The 18,262-nt window shown below is 37.6% G+C and overlaps 1 protein-coding gene across 7 annotated transcripts in view; it reads left to right on the forward strand.

Moving 5' to 3' along the window:
• CHL1 (cell adhesion molecule L1 like) overlaps nt 1-16,885 on the forward strand; it is a 244,699-nt gene extending 227,814 nt beyond the window's left edge. For 6 of the 7 annotated variants that reach the window (XM_058166233.1, XM_058166232.1, XM_058166235.1 and 3 more), the window contains 4 exons: nt 9,023-9,181; nt 10,704-10,835; nt 13,936-14,008; nt 16,262-16,885. In XM_058166233.1, coding sequence (XP_058022216.1) covers nt 9,023-9,181; nt 10,704-10,835; nt 13,936-14,008; nt 16,262-16,478 — 581 coding nt within the window. In that variant the 3' untranslated portion in view covers nt 16,479-16,885. The remainder of the gene's footprint in view (nt 1-9,022; nt 9,182-10,703; nt 10,836-13,935; nt 14,009-16,261) is intronic. The other variant, XM_058166236.1, reaches the window with a different exon arrangement.
• The last annotated feature ends 1,377 nt before the right edge of the window (nt 16,886-18,262 follow it).

An 18,262-nucleotide genomic window follows, 5' to 3' on the forward strand; every position in this document is an offset into this window, starting at 1 on the left:
TCATTGGTGAAGAGAAGCTCTTTTGGTGGCACTCAGTTGTCCCAAATGTTTGCTAGGTGATGAGCAATTGAGGGAAACTAGCAGCATGACAGAATGCATGTTTTCATGGTGTTTTCTTTCCTTCTTTCAACCATAGAAAATCCAGTAGTGTGGAAAACTTTCTTTAATTCAGGAGGTTTGATCCAGCAAATTAGATTAGGTCATCTGCACAATTCAGATCACTTCTTTAAGCAACTTTATGCTTTATGCCATTTTACTGAGCCAAAGAATCTTGGTTATAAAGACAGAAAAGGTATCACATAGGTCTATTGTTATAATGATAAAAATATATTTAATTTGACAATGTTTGCTGCAACAGAGCAGCATTTTTAATATACACATGGACAAATTTGAAGCCCATATTCAATTGCAACTCTTTAAACTGTAACAATCGGGGTTCACTAGATGAACCATTTAATTTCCAATTAAAGCCCCATTAGCATAGTTACATCCATCATTCAGCTGAAATATTATCAGATGGGTGATTACAACTCTGTCTCTATAGCTGTAGAACCAACTAGATATTAATTGGTAAAATTAAATGAGATTGGCACACCAATTTGCCAGACGGAATGAGCTAAGTAGAAAATGCCCAAGTTCATCAGTGTGAATAACATACAATAACAGTGTTGACAGGGAACACTCAAATATTTTTCTTGCACTTAATAGCTTATTTTATTAGAATAGGAGTGCATATCATTTCAATCAGAAACTGGGACTATGGAAGACCCACTGACATTGCTTTGAAAAAAAGAGAGAATGCCTTTGAAGTTCTGTTGAAAAACACAATACTTCTTTTTTTTCTGTGGAAGATGTTCGTTGATTCTTTCAAGCAGAATCAGAATATCAATATTAGCACATCGTAACAACGGTTGCCTTTTGGTTTGGCTGATTTGACTGGACTATGATTTGCTTGTTCTATAGCCCAGACAAGTGTGTGATATTCTGAACTGGGTAGATTAACTTGTAGTATAATAATTCAATAGTGTGGCAATAGTGTAATGCAGCTGCTGGTAAGACAAATGCCACTTTAAGTTGTTTTATTTATTTATTTATTTATTTATTATTTAAATTTGTATACCGCCCTTCTCCCGAAGGACTCAGGGCGGTTCACAGCCAGGTAAAAATACAATACAATAAATACAAATTAAAATACAATTAAAAAACTTATTAAAATTGGCCAGGATTAAAATTTGGAGCTAAAAACCCATTAAAACCCATTAAAACACTAACCCAGTCCAGCGCAGATGAATAAGTAGGTTTTAAGCTCGCGGCGAAAGGTGCTTCATTTCAACAAATTCATTTTAACAGGGGTACAGTAATGCTGTATCCAATTCTTGACACCACGCATACTGTGTCCAATTCTTGACACGCAGCTTTAACAGGCTATTGGCAATGCAGAACAAATTCAGAGCAGGCTACAGGAAGGGACTGAAAACCAAGTCATGTGAGGAATGGTTAAAGGTACTGAATTTATTTAGCCTTCAAAAGAGAAGTTCAAGAGGAGGTACAACTTCTGTCTTCGCACATTTGAGCTGTGTTCTGTCCCCCAACCTCACCTAGGAAGACCCACGAGCCAATAACGTCTGTCAGTAATTTATTTTTACAACAGATAACAGTTCTGGCAGCTACCCTCTGAATGCCTGCCAAATTTCTTATCACCTCAAGAGTCAGCGTAACTGAAGTCCATTACTAGAAGCAACCAGGAGTTCAAACTGTAAACTGAAGTCCTCTGCAAAGTTCAAATCTTTATTCCAAAAAATATCCTGGCCGAAGCTCACGAGATGCAGTTTTGTCCGTCACAGAGCCTGCAGAGCAACCCCACCCGCTTTTATCCCCTGTGGGGCGTGGCTCAGTGACTCAGCAATCTCTGGCTCTGCCACACCTCTTCCTTTGCTGCACATGCCTCTCCCTCCAATGCTGCCTGGGTTCAATCCAAGATTGATCCTCATCATTCCCTATTAGTGGTTGCTCGGACATGCCTTCCTCCTGGCCTTCAGCTGGAGAGGGAGGCCTTGTCAGCTGCTCCAACATGCCTTCCTCCTGGCCTTCAGCTGGCACCTGAGGTGTTGCCAGAAAGGAGGGTCCTGGAGAGGGAGGCCTTGTCAGCACCTCCCCATCACTTTCAGAGTCATCCTCCTCCATGAGGACAGGCTCGGCAGCCGGAGTCACAACAAGCTGGCAGTTGGTAAACTCTGTTGGAGATGTGGCTTTTGCTTTGAGGGTTACTGTTTAACTGAGCATGATGGGTCTATATTGTTATCATAGTTTTAATTTCTGCACACCACCCAGAGTCACTGATGTGAAATGGGAGTCTTCATATATCAGATGGATGGATAGATAGTAGATAAATGATACATTTCCATTTGTTGTATTAAGTTACTACTCAAAACATTTTGTAATCAAGATTAATCTTAACCGACGTACCTTGAAGAAATAGTAAAATTGTACATTGTTGGGTTATTCAATTGTCTCCAAAGTATCATTCATTTTTGTAAGGCTCCAAACTCAAGAGAAATTTGGGCTTACAATTTAGTATTTAATGTTTATGTGGGCTCTTTGATATAAAAGAAGAAGAAAACTGAGAGCCTGTTGATTTTATTCTTCTTCTAGATATTAAAAACAAAAAATAACCCAACTGCTTGTGGATTTCTTAAGCTAACAACTATACTTCAGTGACCTTTAATATATTCCCTAAAATATTTTGTTACTAATGTATTATGTATTTTCCTTCTTAAAGTTCTTCATTTTTTTTTCAAACTATTATTGCATACTGCAGTGTATACATAGGCACATTATTAATCTCCCTCAGGTACCAAATATAGCTCTAAAATGAACTCCCAGACTATCCTTAGTGGATTTATACACTAGCCAAATCTTTGCAGAGATCTTACAGAGGAAAATATGTCTGTGAAATATTAATGTGATTTTTTTTTATAAAAACCCAAAACCTGTATCAAAATCTCCTTATCCAGCAGTTAATATTAATTGGATATCTGTGATGTAGCAGACTCATTTCTATTTTATTAAGTCTTTAAACAGCTTTATGATATCCTTTTATTTGCTTTGTTTGACTTCATTATGACTTTAGTAAAAGTGAGGCAGGGGAAGCGTAATTCATTGTGGCTTCTTTTTTTTTTTTGAGACATTTCAAACCAAGCACTTCACTGACACTGATGGATGATAGATGGATAGTTGGAGGGAGGGAGGGAGGGAGGGAGGAATGGATGGATGGATGGAGAGATGGAGAGATGATAGCTAGCTAGCTAGCTGGATGGATGGATGATGGGTTCTCCTCCAAACCTGCAGAAAAGGTTTGCTGGAATATAATAGCATAAATATTAAGATTAAAGCAATAAGATTGTGCATAGAGCAGCATCCACATACACAAATGCATCCCAAGGCATCACAATATTTGTTTCAACATCAACAAAGTTAAAAAAAAATGTACAAAATGTACATGCCTTACTAAAGCTCAGAGAATGCTCCATAATCAAAATACTTTCTGCAAACTAATTATAAGAGCATGCGGATAATAGCTGGCAAGATTACACCAGTAGCAGGGATGAAATCTAAAAATTTTCCCTACCGGTTCTGTGGGCGTGGCTTGGTGGGTGTGGCAGCGGAAGGAGACTGAAAAATCTCCATTTCTACCCCACTCCAGGGGAAGGATACTGCAAAATCCCCATTCCCTCCCTACTCCTGGGGGAAGGATATTGCAAAATCTTGATTCCCACCCCACTCTGGGGCCAGCCAGAGGTGGCATTTGCCAGTTCTCCAAACTACTCAAAATTTCCACTACCAGTTCCCCAGAACCTGTCAGAACCTGCTGGATTTCACCTCTGACCAGTAGGCTTTAGATTTTCATACACTAGGTAAACAGTTTTTAGATTTGAAGATCTGTAGCGAAGCCTTAAAAAAAAAGAAACAGCAATAACTGCCAGGTATGCAGATGTAAGATATCTTCTACCACAGGGATGTCTAACTGGATTTCTTCAAGGTCCAGATCAGCACTGTTGTTCTCCTCCATGGGCCAGCCGAGAGGGGGGGAGATGGGACGGATGCCTCCTGCAGGACTTTGCCAGCCAAAATGGAGTGTGGGGGGGGGATGTGCAGGTTTTGGCTCCCAGAGGCACCATGGTCCTTTGCTATTTCCAGGCCCGCCCTGTGGACCAGACTTAAGCACCCTCCAGGCTGGATCCGGCCCATGGGCCTTGAGTTTGACACCTCTGTTCTATAGGTAGCCCTTGACCTATGTTCATGCATTCAGCAAATTAAAACAGCACTGAAAAAATGCCCTTGGAGATCCAGGCATCCTAGCACCCCATGATCACGTGATCATGATCTGGGTGTTTGGCAACCACTTCACATTTAAAAACCAGATGCAGTGATCCGCGGCTATATTATCTCCATTTGCAACCTTCTCTCCTGGCTTCCCAGAAAGTCCAATGGAAAGCTGGCAAGGAAGGTCACAAGTCACTAGGGTACGTCCTTCTGTGCTTGTGCAACACCAGCTGCTCTTTCTTGACCATTACTGGTTTTTTTTTTTATTTGCATTTATATGCCGCCCTTCTCCGAAGACTCAGGGCGGCTTACACTATGTTAAGCAATAGTCTTCATCCTATTTGTATATTATATACAAAGTCAACTTATTGCCCCCAACAATCTGGGTCCTCATTTTACCTACCTTATAAAGGATGGAAGGCTGAGTCAACCTTGGGCCTGATGGGACTTGAACCTGCAGTAATTGCAGGCAACTGTGTTAATAACAGACTGTCTTAGCAGTCTGAGCCACCTGTGACCCCTTCACACCCTTAAACCTCTGTGCAGATCCCTAATTTACACGGCACCTTCATGAAGTGTTCTTGCAACCTTATGCTTCCTCTCTGACTGTTCCTTGTACCTTCATGCATGCGCAGGGCCTACTGGGCACCTCTCACCCACCTAGCAGCAACAACTCAACCCCAACTGCCATCATCGTTGAGGATTAGCTGCTCTTCCCAGTTTCCTTCATCTCCACATCAACCCCTCAACATCAGTAGAGTCTCTGCTATAATGGCTAAACTAGAAAACTTCTCAACAGATTAAAAGTAACTCAATCATAAAAAGACCATCATTAGTGCTTAGCCTAGTGGTGAAATCTGAACCGGTTTACTGTCGGTTCGGTGGCTGCGCATGTGCTGTGCATGCCAAATGCACACTGTGCATGTGCATGCGCAGCGCACACCATGCACCAAATGCAAGGTGTGCATGTGCACACGTGCAGTGCATGCCAAAAGGAGGCATGGGAAGGAAGGTAAGTGGAACAGAGCATTGGGGGGGTGGGTGATCAGCTGTAGTGTGCGATCGTCGGAGCCTTTTTTTTTACTTTTTTTAAAAGCATTTTTTTTATTTCCTATTCTGGCAAATAGATAGTAAAAATGCTTTAAAAAAGTAAAAAAAAAAGTTCCAATAATCCCGCGCCACAGCTGTGATCGTCGGACCCTTTTTTTTACTTTTCTAAATGCATTTTTTTACTACCTATTCGGATGAATAGATAGTAAAAATGCTTTTAAATGGTAAAATAAAAAGCCTCTGACAATCGCGCCACTCAGCTGTGATTGTCACAACCTTTTTTTTTTACCTTTTAAAAGCATTTTTTACTACCTATTCCTACCATTCGGGCAAGAAAAGCAAGCAAGCCAGAAAGGAGCAGCAAGAGGGCAAGCGGGCAAGCGGGTGATTGGGTGGGAATGGGTGCGGGGGGGACGACAGGGATTTTTGCTACTGGTTCTCTGAACCACCTGCTGCCATCGCTACCGGTTCGGCCGATCCGGTCCGAACTGGGAGCATTTCACCCCTGGCTTAGGCCAGTAAGAAAAAATTGAAATAGCCATCTTCTAAATCTGTAGCATTGATTCTAAGATTGAAACAAAACAGTCCATTTTGCCTTGACCATGAAACTACCTTGAATTGCAGAAAAGAGTAAAAATGTTTCAAGGTCAAAATGCTTTGAACATCTGTAAGGAATATTATCACAGAAACATTATTATTAGAAATGTCTGTTGAAACTTGACGTCTAAACCTATTGATGGAAAATGCTTAATTTGCAGGTATTTCAGCAGCTGAAACATGCCTGACAGAGTGATTTCAGAACTGGAGGGAGCCTCCTGTTCCTTTCAATTTGTAATCCTGTGTATCTGACAGCTTTAAATAGTTTGGATTATTTGAAATGACAGAAATTGTCATAATATATTTTCCCCTTGTTACCTTTCAGAAAACATTTATGTTAAGTGTACTACTTTGTGCATTTAAGAGGAAAAAAATAACTTGTAATGACCTGCTGTTTAATTTGTAGTTTGATTAGAAAATGTAGTTTCGGCTTCATGGAATTAATTTAGCAATATCAATTCTGCCAGATAGTTTTAATTATGTTAAACCCTTCTCATCAAATGTTGGTTTAATGCACCAATCAACATATGGTATTGCCTTTAATTCTCTCTGGCACTATTATAATTAAAGCACAGGCTGTAATTGATAAATAATTGTTTTGGAAAAGCTTTGTCATATTCTGCTGTTTTTGTCTATATCCAACCATTTTTAATCTTTTCTCTTTTTCCCTTTCAGTTATCTTCTGAGTGTTAATCTCTTGAAGCTGCTATTTGCTTGCTTGCTTATTCCAGAACTAATAATCATTGCTTCTGCATTGCACATGCAAATTATTTAAGAGTCTGCAAGCTCCACTATATCTATGAACTAATAACTATCTGTTATGATAGATACATTGTACTTCAAGTTGTAATATTAGACAGCACAAATAAAGCAAAAGAAATTATTATTTTTTTAAAAAATACTTAAAATATTTTGGAAATTTTATTTAAGAGAAGTTTAAAGAGTTAAATAATATACAGGTTTCCTACCTAGGATTTAAATATTCATCTTTTTTGTTTTTTATTAAAGCATTATATTGTCTCAATATAGTATAAAATAGATTAAAGTAATCAAAAGAACAAAATTACATCATCTCTTTTCATTTGATTCATGAAACTTCAGCAAAAATAATTATTTAATGAGGTAACCATATTCTGTTAGAGCAGAAATCAGAAAGTGCCTTAAAATACTTTAAAAATTAACAAATATATTATGACATAAATCCAAGATTCCCAATGCTTCTTGGATTGATGACTGTGTTCCACCTTTGAACGGTGTATCAGGACCAGACAGCAGGAGATGTCACCAAGGCAAAAATGTAGGCAAGGTTAAGAGAGATAATTTGATCTAATTTACATTACATTAGAATCTAATTTGATATCAAATTAAATAGAAAAATTCTCTTGCATTTTCCTTTTCCTCCACATTAATAAGACAATTTGATGGCAACTTTTTGAAGGGCTCTTAGTCATGCCTTAGGCCAGGTGATGGCAAATCTTTTTGGCACCGAGTGCTGAAAAGGGAGCGCACATGCATGCACTTGTTGGGGCCACAACCTGGAAGAGGAGCTGCCTAGGGCATATGTGCACACCCGAAAATGAACTTCCAGTTTCAGCTACTGAACTTCCAGTTTCAATCAGCTACTCTTCCGGGTTTCTCGCACGCATGCGCATGCGACAATCAGCTGGCTGGCACGCATGCTCATGCAAGAAAATGGAAGACCAGCTCTTCTACTTTCTGGCACTGCCACATGCAAAAAGTCCAGCTGATCGTTGTGCACACATGCGCACCAGAAACCCGGAAGAGAAACAGGTGATGCTGTGCATGCCAGGCAACATGGCTCCGTGTGCCACTTTGGGCACGTGGGCCATAGATTCCCCATCACGGCCCTAGGCTGAAATGTAGTCCTGAAATTTCAGTTATGTACTCTAATAAAGAAGAATATTTATAGTTCAAGGTTGACACAAAGGGTTCTAGATGCTCTCTGAGCCTCTCTATTTTCTTGCAGATGTTTCATTACCAAAACTAGGTAACATCAAGCACTGATGATGTTATCTAGTTTGGATTAATAAAACTTCTGCAAGAAAACAAGCAAGTTCAGAGAGCACGAAGGACCGCTCAGTTATGTACTCTGCTATAAAAGCTTACCTTATTCTTAGGAATCCAGCAGACACTTGCTTTTGTTCAAGTGATGATAATGTTATTAGAGGGATTTCTGACTCATTATTTGGATACTTGTTTTAATAGAGAATTTTAGTTCAGTTTACTAAGATGAACCAGACCTTATAACATTTTAATTTTAATAATTAATTAATTTTATTAATTTTATTATTATAAAATTTTATATTTTATATAATTATATATATATAATTTCATATATTATAAAATATAATTATAAAAATATTAATTAACTTAATTATTAATTAATAATTTAATAATTAATTATATTGATTAATATTTCAGTAAACCACTATCATACAATTATGTTAATTTGACTTCTTTCATGTAAAATATTTTATAATACTCAATTATAGGTTTGATTTTGGTGGTAATTCTATATCAATCATTTTATTTTTTTATTTCAACAGAGTTGGAACAATTTGGGTAGTTGAGTTTTTAAAGGAAAAAAATGCATATTCTAGCATTTATTCACTAGAGTATAGGTTTAAATGTAATTTTTATTGAAATTCAGTGCAACATTAAAATTTCCATTTATTTATATAAACATAATTTATTTGGATATTTAATTATGATCAATAAATCAATGAATTTGTTATTAAGTTCAAGGTACTTTCCTTGAATTTTTAGAAATTAGGCTAAATTATCCAGTAATATGGTCCTAAATTATCCAGGAATTAGGTCCTATTACAATAAATACTATTTAGAACATACACTTATATGAATATTAATGTGTCATATGATCATTACCCTAAATGATTCTTTGTCATAACTGCAAAATTCTCTAAGGATAAATGCTCTACCTATTAATATTAACTGGTACTGATTCTGTAATTTTATATCCTGAGGCCATCACCCAATTCACCTATTTGACTTGACTCTGTGCATTTCATAGGTAAAGCTGTCGGGAAGATTACTGAAGTTAAGCCCACCCCAAAGAGTCAACCTGTTGAGGCACTTGATCCTGGAACTGCAAATACAATTCGACTAATGACTAAGAATTGGGTTGATAATAATAGCATTTCTGCAGATGTAATTGAGACCAGGGGGAGAGGTGAGAAATTCTTAAGGCCTCTAAGATGACCATGATTCTCACAAAAACAAAAATTTAGCAACTGCATATTAGAGATTATATACTGCACAATTGTAACATGAAACAGTTATATATTCAGAACTCACTGCACCTATTATAATTTGATTTTTATGTTTGATTTCAACAGAAAAAAAGGTAGCTTCCCAGTTCATAATCCTCAAACACCACAATTTTCAGAAGAACTTGCTGGGGCAAATCTGCTACAGGAAATGTAGACTTCTCTTAATATTTTGAATGTTAAACTGACAGTTGCAAATTATCTTTGCAATAAATGTTAGTATTAATGTAATCAGACCCACCACAAGTTTTTCTGGTTTACGTTTAGTAGCAAGTTTCCACTAATAATTCCAAATCTATATATGCAGAAAAAAAATAGAGTACCGTTAATTAGGACTACTTATGCTTGGACTGCAAAACTTAATAAAACCACTGGATGGCAGCAATGAGTTAATTTTCTGTATAATTTTCTGCAATCTGAAGTTTTATTTAGATTTTTGCAATCCAAGTGTGATAACTCTTAGATAAATCGGCATAAAGTTGTTCCAGCATTTTACTGTTGAAAACAGAAAACCATTGTGCAAATAATGTTTGCATGCCAGGAATATGTTGTGTTCTCAGTTTCTGCAAGTGCTGTTGGCCAAAATTTAAATTTTGTGGGAGATTAAAAGAATAAAAAAAGGGAAAATATTTCTCCCAATACAATTCTGGAGTGGAAGGTGGATATCAGACAATATGTCAGATTTCAGAATAGGTTTTCATTTTTCTCCAAAGAGGCAGCTTGAAAGCCTTTGGCTTTAAGCATTATCCACATGAGTGGAAGTTGCAGCTCACAAATCTGCCCTTTTTCCTTTGTGCTTCGCTAGTTCTTTATCCTAGACACATTCCTTCTATGTCTGGGATTATGCTGCTGATGTCCCATTAGGACATTGGCACATTGCTCTTCAAAAGCCCCCCACTTCCTCTGCATTGGCAGCTCCTGTTAAGGAACTGCCTTTATTGCATAATCTCCTGCAGAACTTGAGCTACTATAGGTGAGCCTGATACTGAGATATCTCTCCAGTTTCGCTCTATAATCTAAATTTAAAATTCAGGCAAAAAATGAAACCAGTTCAAAGTGGCCAGTTGTTATTACTTAGATATTAATTACCCTGCCGGTCCCTTTCTTCTTGCATTTTATAAGCAGTAAGCTATGCATTTGCCTCTATTCTATACACTTTTTAACCCTCTCTTTCTTACTTTTGCATGGCAAGCTGGTTTAAGTGCTGTATTCCTGTTTGCTTAATTAAAATCTGCAACGAAATGTTCTAAATCTTAATAGCGTGTCTTGCAGACTTGATATTAATATAAATATTCATCCCCTCCCCCAGTGCAGATTGCTAGCCCTGATAATCAGTTCTAAAACGTTCTTTAAAACACCAATTTTTTTTAATTTTTATTTTCTTATACCTCCATATATATATATATATATATTTTCCATTCAAAGCTTACACTGGAATTTATGAACGAATCTCTACACAAGGTTGGTTTATTGGACTGATGGGTGCCGTCGCTTTGCTTACCTTACTGCTGCTCACTATCTGCTTTGTTAAAAGGAATAAAGGAGGAAAATATTCAGGTAAGAAAATGTGTGTTCTCCAAATCGAATATGCTTTTATAATGATGTACAAGCCTTTCCCGGGTTATCACCAAATTAAAGTTTTAAGTCTTCCTGGTGGTCGGAAAGTTAAATCAGCTATTATCAACAGTTGATAACAGACCTTTGGGAGCTTTTAGAAATTACCTCTTGCTATTCCTTATGAAGATAAAAAAACTTCTTTGCATGGGGAAAATGCAGTGAGGTAGCACAGAAATGACAAGACTATCAATCAGTGGTGAAATTCAATTTTTTTTACGACCAGTTCTGTGGGCGTGGCTTGTTGGGCGTGGTGTGGCTTGGTGGGCGTGGTTTTGTGGGCATGGCAGGGGAAGGATACTGCAAAATCTCCATTCCCACCCACTCCATGGAAAGGATATTGCAAAATCTCTATTCCCACCCTACTCCAGGGGAAGGATACTGCAAAATCTCCATTCCCACCCCACTTTAGGACCAGCCAGAGTTGTTGGTTCTCTGAACTACTCAAAATTTCCGCTTCTGGTTCTTCAGAACCTGTCAGAACCTGCTGAATAGCATCCCTCCTACCAATTCTGTTTTAAGTTAGAATCGGCTGAAAGAAAACAGGAGCCTTCTTCAATCTCAGGTCCTGCAAGGTTGAAATTTCTCCTCAGTATCTTAGCTGTTCCTAACACTGTCTGTCTTTTCCAGACAGAGAGCTCTGATGTTATTTCTGGGATCTGCTAGAGTCTAGCTAAACTATTCTAGTTCAAGAGTCACTGGAAGATGTAGCTATGTAGATCTCAGTGGTAATTGTATTTGATTGATTATGGCATGGATTTCTAGCAGTTTCAGCCATCTTGTTTTGCAGTCTGGTCTTTTTAAACGTTGTATCAAGTATATTATGGCTCAAGATAATTACTCCTTCCCCAAGCTAACCAATTGTATGATTATTGGTTTCAAGGCCAAAACTGTGATCCCTAAAGCCTCCAAAGGTAGAGCTGAGGCGAAGTTAGAGAATAAGAAACAAAGATCCAAAGAACATGAAGCCATTCCAATAGAAAGATCAAAACAAAACAAAACAAAACATACTTCATCCTGAATTTTGGCTTACTATAGGATTCCAGCTTTTATTTAAAATTGTTGTGCCCATCACTGAATTTTATTTGTTAATTGAAACTTATAAGGAAAAGTTGAAAGAGCTGGAAATAGTTTCAAGCAAGTATAAAATATTTCAAGTGAGACAGACTTTCTCAATTCACATAGAATTAAGTTAAAGTTTTAAATTACTGCTATTTTTCTTTTAAAAAGCATGATTCGTAAATATATGCTGATGTTATATTTATTGTACATTTCTTTAAACATATTCTTCTGTATTATTCTGTGAAGGTTGTACAGAATACCTTTAAAAGTAGCCCATTAATATCTGAAGCAAAGAGAATCTGGCAAGATTTCCTCAAAGAGAAGCCTTGAAACAGTAGTAGAAGGCCAAAGCACTCATCATAGAATTTCACTTTTAGTCCAAAAATTTTTTAAATGCTATTCCTTCAATACACGACTGTGCCTAAGAGCTCATTCTGTGGTTTGCCACAGATAAGGCAGTTGTAATAAAAAAAACAGAAAATCACATTGGCTAATTTGTTTCCAAAATTTACATAATTTAGGAAACTGGGATTACACAGCCAAGTGATTTAGCTTCATCTAAACTAAGTTAACCAATAGCAATTCAATTAGAGTTATTAACCAGATGATACTATTGTGAATAATTCAGCACTGGGAACAAAAATGAGGCTCAAACATATGAAGAATGGTTGCAGGAACTGGGCATGGCTAGTCTAGTGAAAGGAAGGATCAAGGGTGACGTAATATCAGCATTCCAATATTTGAGGGGCTTTCACAGAGAGAAGGCCAGACAAGAAGAATGGATGGAAACTAATGAAGGAGATATTCAACCTAGAAATAAGGAGAAATTTTCTGTCTGTGAGAGCAATCAACCAATGGAACAGCTTGCCTTCAGAAGTTGTGGATTCCACATTACTAGACGCTTTCAAGCCATTTTTCAGAAATGGTATACGTTCTCCTGTTTGAGCAGGAGGTTGGACTAGATGACTTCTTACATCCCTTCCAACTCTGTTATTCTGTTAGTACAAGAGATATAAATGATAGTTGTCATTATTACTGTCATATGATGTTGTTACAGAGTCAGGAGACCACAGTGCTATTGCAGAGTAGTAGTTTGACTTGCCCAGGTACCAACCCTGTTATAGGACATGCTTGAGTGCTTCCCAAGATGTGCCACAGGAGGTGACCTGGCTTTCATCAGACAGAAAGACGAGCGGCTCTTCCTACAGTGTCATCCAAGACCCCCTCCCTTCCCGGAGCTGCTCAAAAATGGGCAGTGCAATTGGGAAGGTTCAGAGCCATCAGGAATCTGACTGCCTACACAGAGTATCAGCTCATTTCCCCAGGCAAACTGCTACCCAGGAGTGGGCTTCAAAAACTTTTAGCAAGGGGTTCTCTGCCCAGTTGCTGGGTGGGCGTGGCCATGGTGGACATGGCCTATTTGGCCTCCTGCACCACGGAGGGGGGTTTGCCCTCCCCAGGCTCTGGAGGCTTTCTGGAGCCTGGAAATGGGCCCATTTCTGGCCTTTCCGAACTTCTGGTAGGCCCATTTTTTGTCCTTTCTGAGCCTCCGCATGCACAAAACAGGCTGTATGGAAACTCCTGGGAGGGGCGGATGAGTGGGGCCAGCCAGGAGTGAGATTTGGGGGTTCTCCAAACTGCACAAAATCTTAGCTAGAGGTACTTCTGAACCCCTGTGATCCCCCAGTAGCCCACCCCTGCTGCTACCTATCTATCTATTTGCATAGAACATGCTTTCAAACTTTTAGATGGGCAGAAGCTAAGGTGGGTGACAAGAGCTCACTCTGCCACGCAGTGCTTGGTCTTGAACTGCTGGAGCTGAGACCGTCTCCAACATCATTAAACCACTGAATTATTTCAGCTCTTTTAAAAGATGGTCATATAATAAGATAACTAATTTTAAGTGGAGTGCTTTGTTTCCTATTAAATGAAAGCAAATGCCTAAAAATATCTGAATAAGAGACTTTTTATGTATGTGCAGTAAAAGAAAAAGAGGACCTACATCCAGATCCTGAAGGCCAGTCCATAAAAGATGAAATCTTTGGTGAATATAGGTTAGTGAGATATATCTTTCATTGCAATGTTTGAGGTATATAATGATCTTGTAAGATCTTCTAATAATATTAAAAGCAACAATACTTTCCCACTGCCAAATGAAATTTTAAGGGGAAGATATGAAATATTATATAGAACACTTTATTGGGATGAATTCAATTTTTATTAGTTTCTTGTGGATGGTTTTATAAATATTTTGGTAAAATAAGAATAAATTCTTAGGCAGTTATTTCATTAAACAGTCAGATTGCTCATCTAAACTGGAGTGTAATGGCACCCACACACATGCAGGCATTATTTTTCTGAAAATGCAGAACTAATTCATATAGAACTATGTAATCAATGTACTTCACATATGAAACGAATGAAATATCATTTTTTGACTGGAAACAAAACAATTTCAAAATATTTCCCCATATTTCTCAAACATCTTTCTGGGTCCTTAGTTTTAATAATAATATTATAATATTTGTATGTGGAAGATATTTGGACATAGATAGCAATAGCTATTAGATTTATATACCACTCCACAGTGCTTTACAGCCCTCTCTAAGTGGTTTACAAAATCAGCATATTGCCCCCAACAATCTGGGTCCTCATTTTACTAACCTTGGAAGGATGAAAGGTTGAATCAACTTTGAGCTGGTGAAGATCAAACTCCTGGCAATGAGCTGAATTAGCCTGCAATACTGCTGCATTCTAACCATAGCACCACCATGGCTCCTAGATATCCCCCCCACCCCAAATGCTAATAACCCATAAAGTGGTATGAAATTACTTGTCTGAAGTTCAAGGTTGAAGCCATTTTTAAAAGTTTGGGATTGCTTCCTAGAAGCTTTCATTCTCATTCCCACCTGTAAAAAAATCCTCTGAAAAGGGGGGAAAGTCTAAATTATGTTTGAAAAAAACACCAGTTTCTTTTTGGAGATTAGATATTGCAAGTTATTCCTATTTTCATGCCTGTCTTTTTGTACAATAATGTGCATATTTTTGTGCATCCTTTCTCTAATATATTCCACACAGAGAGAGAAGTGTGAATTAATTTCTATCAGAGATTGAATTTGTAAGAGTACCCTGAAATCCAAATGGAATGAATTTCTCTCTCACTCCTGATCCCTACTAATCTGTTTGTAGAAGTTCCTCCAATAAATGAAATTAGCATAAGACAAGCTTTTGCTACAACATTTGCCAATAGAATATACTACGTATTCTTGCTTGCCATGGATGTCTGAGTTTGGAAAAGAATTACCAGCTCTTTGCCTTTAAGTCTGTAATTTACACCATGTAATTCATTTCAGAAGTGAAGCAAATAAATGGAAAAGTATATTTTATACAAGATAGATATAAAGAATATTTTCCCACTGCTATTTCCACCCCAACCTAAAAGTAATATTAAGCTTTTCATAGATGTATCCTCCATGAATTTATTCAACCCCCTTTCAACCCCCCTCCAAGATTTGGATGTAACCCACTTGAATCATCCACTATATGAAAAAGTGCAGCCTTTTGTCTGATCTAAATCTTTTTCCAGTTAGATTCATTGTGTGATTCCAGTGTGATTGCTTTGAAACAGGGAGAAAAACATGCCCCTGTCACTTTTATATTGGCCTCAGTTATGTGTATTCTCAGCTAACAAATATCAAAACACCACTCACCAGAAGTGTGAGCTTAATTACTCCCTTGGCCCGAATTCCTGAAAAAAACAGTCAGGTCTTCAAGACTTTCCAAAAACAGAACAGAATGGAGCCAACCAAACCAAGTTTTAAAACTCTCATTACTGTATATATGAAACAAGGGAATTGGTCTCAGTAGGCATTACTTTATATGTATTTAATTAAGCCGCATTTGCCATTGAGTAAACCATTTACCATCTTTAAAAAAAAATACTTTTCTGAAGTATTTTCCTATTACTTTGATTTTTCCACTTCCAACTCTACTGGTAGCCTAACTGATCTGCTAGGAGATTTTGTTCCTGTCAATATTGCTATCTGAAGCTCTAAAACTTCTGAGCCTCACACTCCAAGGTGGTAATTGGCTTAGAACCAAATGTTTTGGAATATTATATATTTTCACTGTGGAGGTACTTCTATCAGAAATCCTAAAACCTCCAGAGCCTCTCACTCCAAGGTGGTAATTGGCTTAGAATCAAATGTTGTCCCTAAATAGAATTTCCAATGTCTTTTTTTCTTAATTTTCTCTGTATGATCGAATGTGGCCTTCTGCTCCTCACAAGTGTTTTTCCCCTCTTTCAGTGACAGCGACGAAAAGCCGCTCAAAGGGAGCTTGCGGTCTCTTAACATGGACATTAAAGGTGCAGAAAGTGCTGATAGCTTAGTGGATTATGGAGAGGGGGACCACAGGATGTTCAATGAAGATGGTTCGTTTATCGGCGCTTACTCTGGATGTAAAGAAAAAGCCTCGGTTGAAAGCATTGGGAGTTCCACAGCAACCTTTCCTCTCCATGCATAAAATATTAAGCATGAATTATTCATTTCAGATCACCGTATTTATCTTTACTTCTCATCAAATATTATACAAGGCAGAAATAGGCTGCAGAAAAGTTAAAGACCTGGACATGCAGCAGGTAAAGAAACAGGCAGATGACTTAAAAAGCTGATTTTTTTGAAACTCTAATTCTTTTTTCAAGACACGGACATTTTCAATTCAGTAAAAAAAAAAAAAAAAAAAAAAGACTCCGAACTAAAGTTTCATCATATACATGTCATTTAGTCTGACCAAAACCATACCTTCTTCAGTGTTATATATGTATTTTGGGATCTAATTTCCTCCAGGTCTTTTACAACCCAGTTTTAATAAAACATCTCTTAACTGGAACAGCAGCCGAAGAGTTGACATTAAATGCGTAACTGATACAATTCTGTCTTTGATTTGGGTCTGGCAGGCTGTAGAAAGTTATAACCAAATATTATGGAGAGAAGGTTATGCTGGCATGACTGACACAGTGCTGGCCAATGGTGCTGGAAAGCTTCAGAAGCCAAGTAGTTCTTTATGTCTCTACAGTATCCTTTTTCTTGGTCGGTTCTGTGTTGCACAAGGATACAATGCTAAGCCAACGCATCATGTCTGCCAATGGTCATTTTTGCTGGTGTGCTTAGTCAGCGATAATAGTACATTATCTTTCTGTTAGGGAATAACAAGACGGTGTGATATATTCTACTGCATGTACTTCATTCTGTACTACATCCTTGTTATGTTGTAACTAGTAGCAATGGGCCCTAGGTTAGCGTTTCCACTTTCTTACACGTTTCTGCTTCTCGGTGTATGTTTCAAGCCTCATTTCATAGTAACCCCATCTTTTCGGTGTTACAGGGATCTCCAGGCAAAAACTGGGTAGCGGCAACAAAAACATTAGCTAGTGATAATAGTGCAAAGAGTGCACTCTGCGGCATGTCTTATTTTGAAAAGATATGGAAAATGTGCCAGTGATATGAGAATTTGTATTCTGTACAGATAGCAGCAAGGCCTTCAAATATAGTATGGTTAGATGCTATTTTATGTTTTGCCCACTAGCTGGCACCCTTTCTTTATGCAAGCAAATTCAAAACTTTGGGTTATAGAATATGGCTCTTTAAAAATCATGGAGTTTTACTCCATCCAAACAAGGGGGAAAAAAATATCAGGAAAGAGCTGGCTTTTAAAGGAAATAGGATTTTTCACCATTCATATTTGAATGCCCACGTATCTTTTCTGAATGTTTGTATATATTAAGTTTATACCGATACTTTCAAGGGAAGTCATGCTAATTTTTATTTTGTCAAGGTGCGATGGCAGCTTGTCGTTACATTATGGAACTCGGTGGCAATTTAATTCTTCCCAGGAAGTTTCATTTATGTGGATACAATTCATTTTTCCAAGCAAAGTGTATTCAGAAACATTTCTGAATCTCCCAACTATGAATATTTTGTCTCACTTGTTAAATCAAAGCAAATGTGATTATTGAAAAGGGTTTCTATCAATGCTTTTTCGGTCCCTTTGACTATATAACAGAGTTGCTACCCAAAGTTTAAACTTTTTTGGTGTACATTACAGGAAGGAAGACATATTCATTATAACAATATAGATACTATTGTATGCAAAACTATCTTGGAATAATATACTTCCCCATTATGTTATTTGCCTTGTTACTCAATTCGCTTTCTTATCTTGGTCGGCTTTTATATGTCCATTTTGTTAATTCTGAGACATCCTGATTATCTATTATTTACATTATTCAATGTTCCTTTTCCCCCAAT

Source organism: Ahaetulla prasina, chromosome 2 (genome assembly GCF_028640845.1).
Source record: "Ahaetulla prasina isolate Xishuangbanna chromosome 2, ASM2864084v1, whole genome shotgun sequence".
Lineage (NCBI taxonomy): Eukaryota > Metazoa > Chordata > Lepidosauria > Squamata > Colubridae > Ahaetulla > Ahaetulla prasina.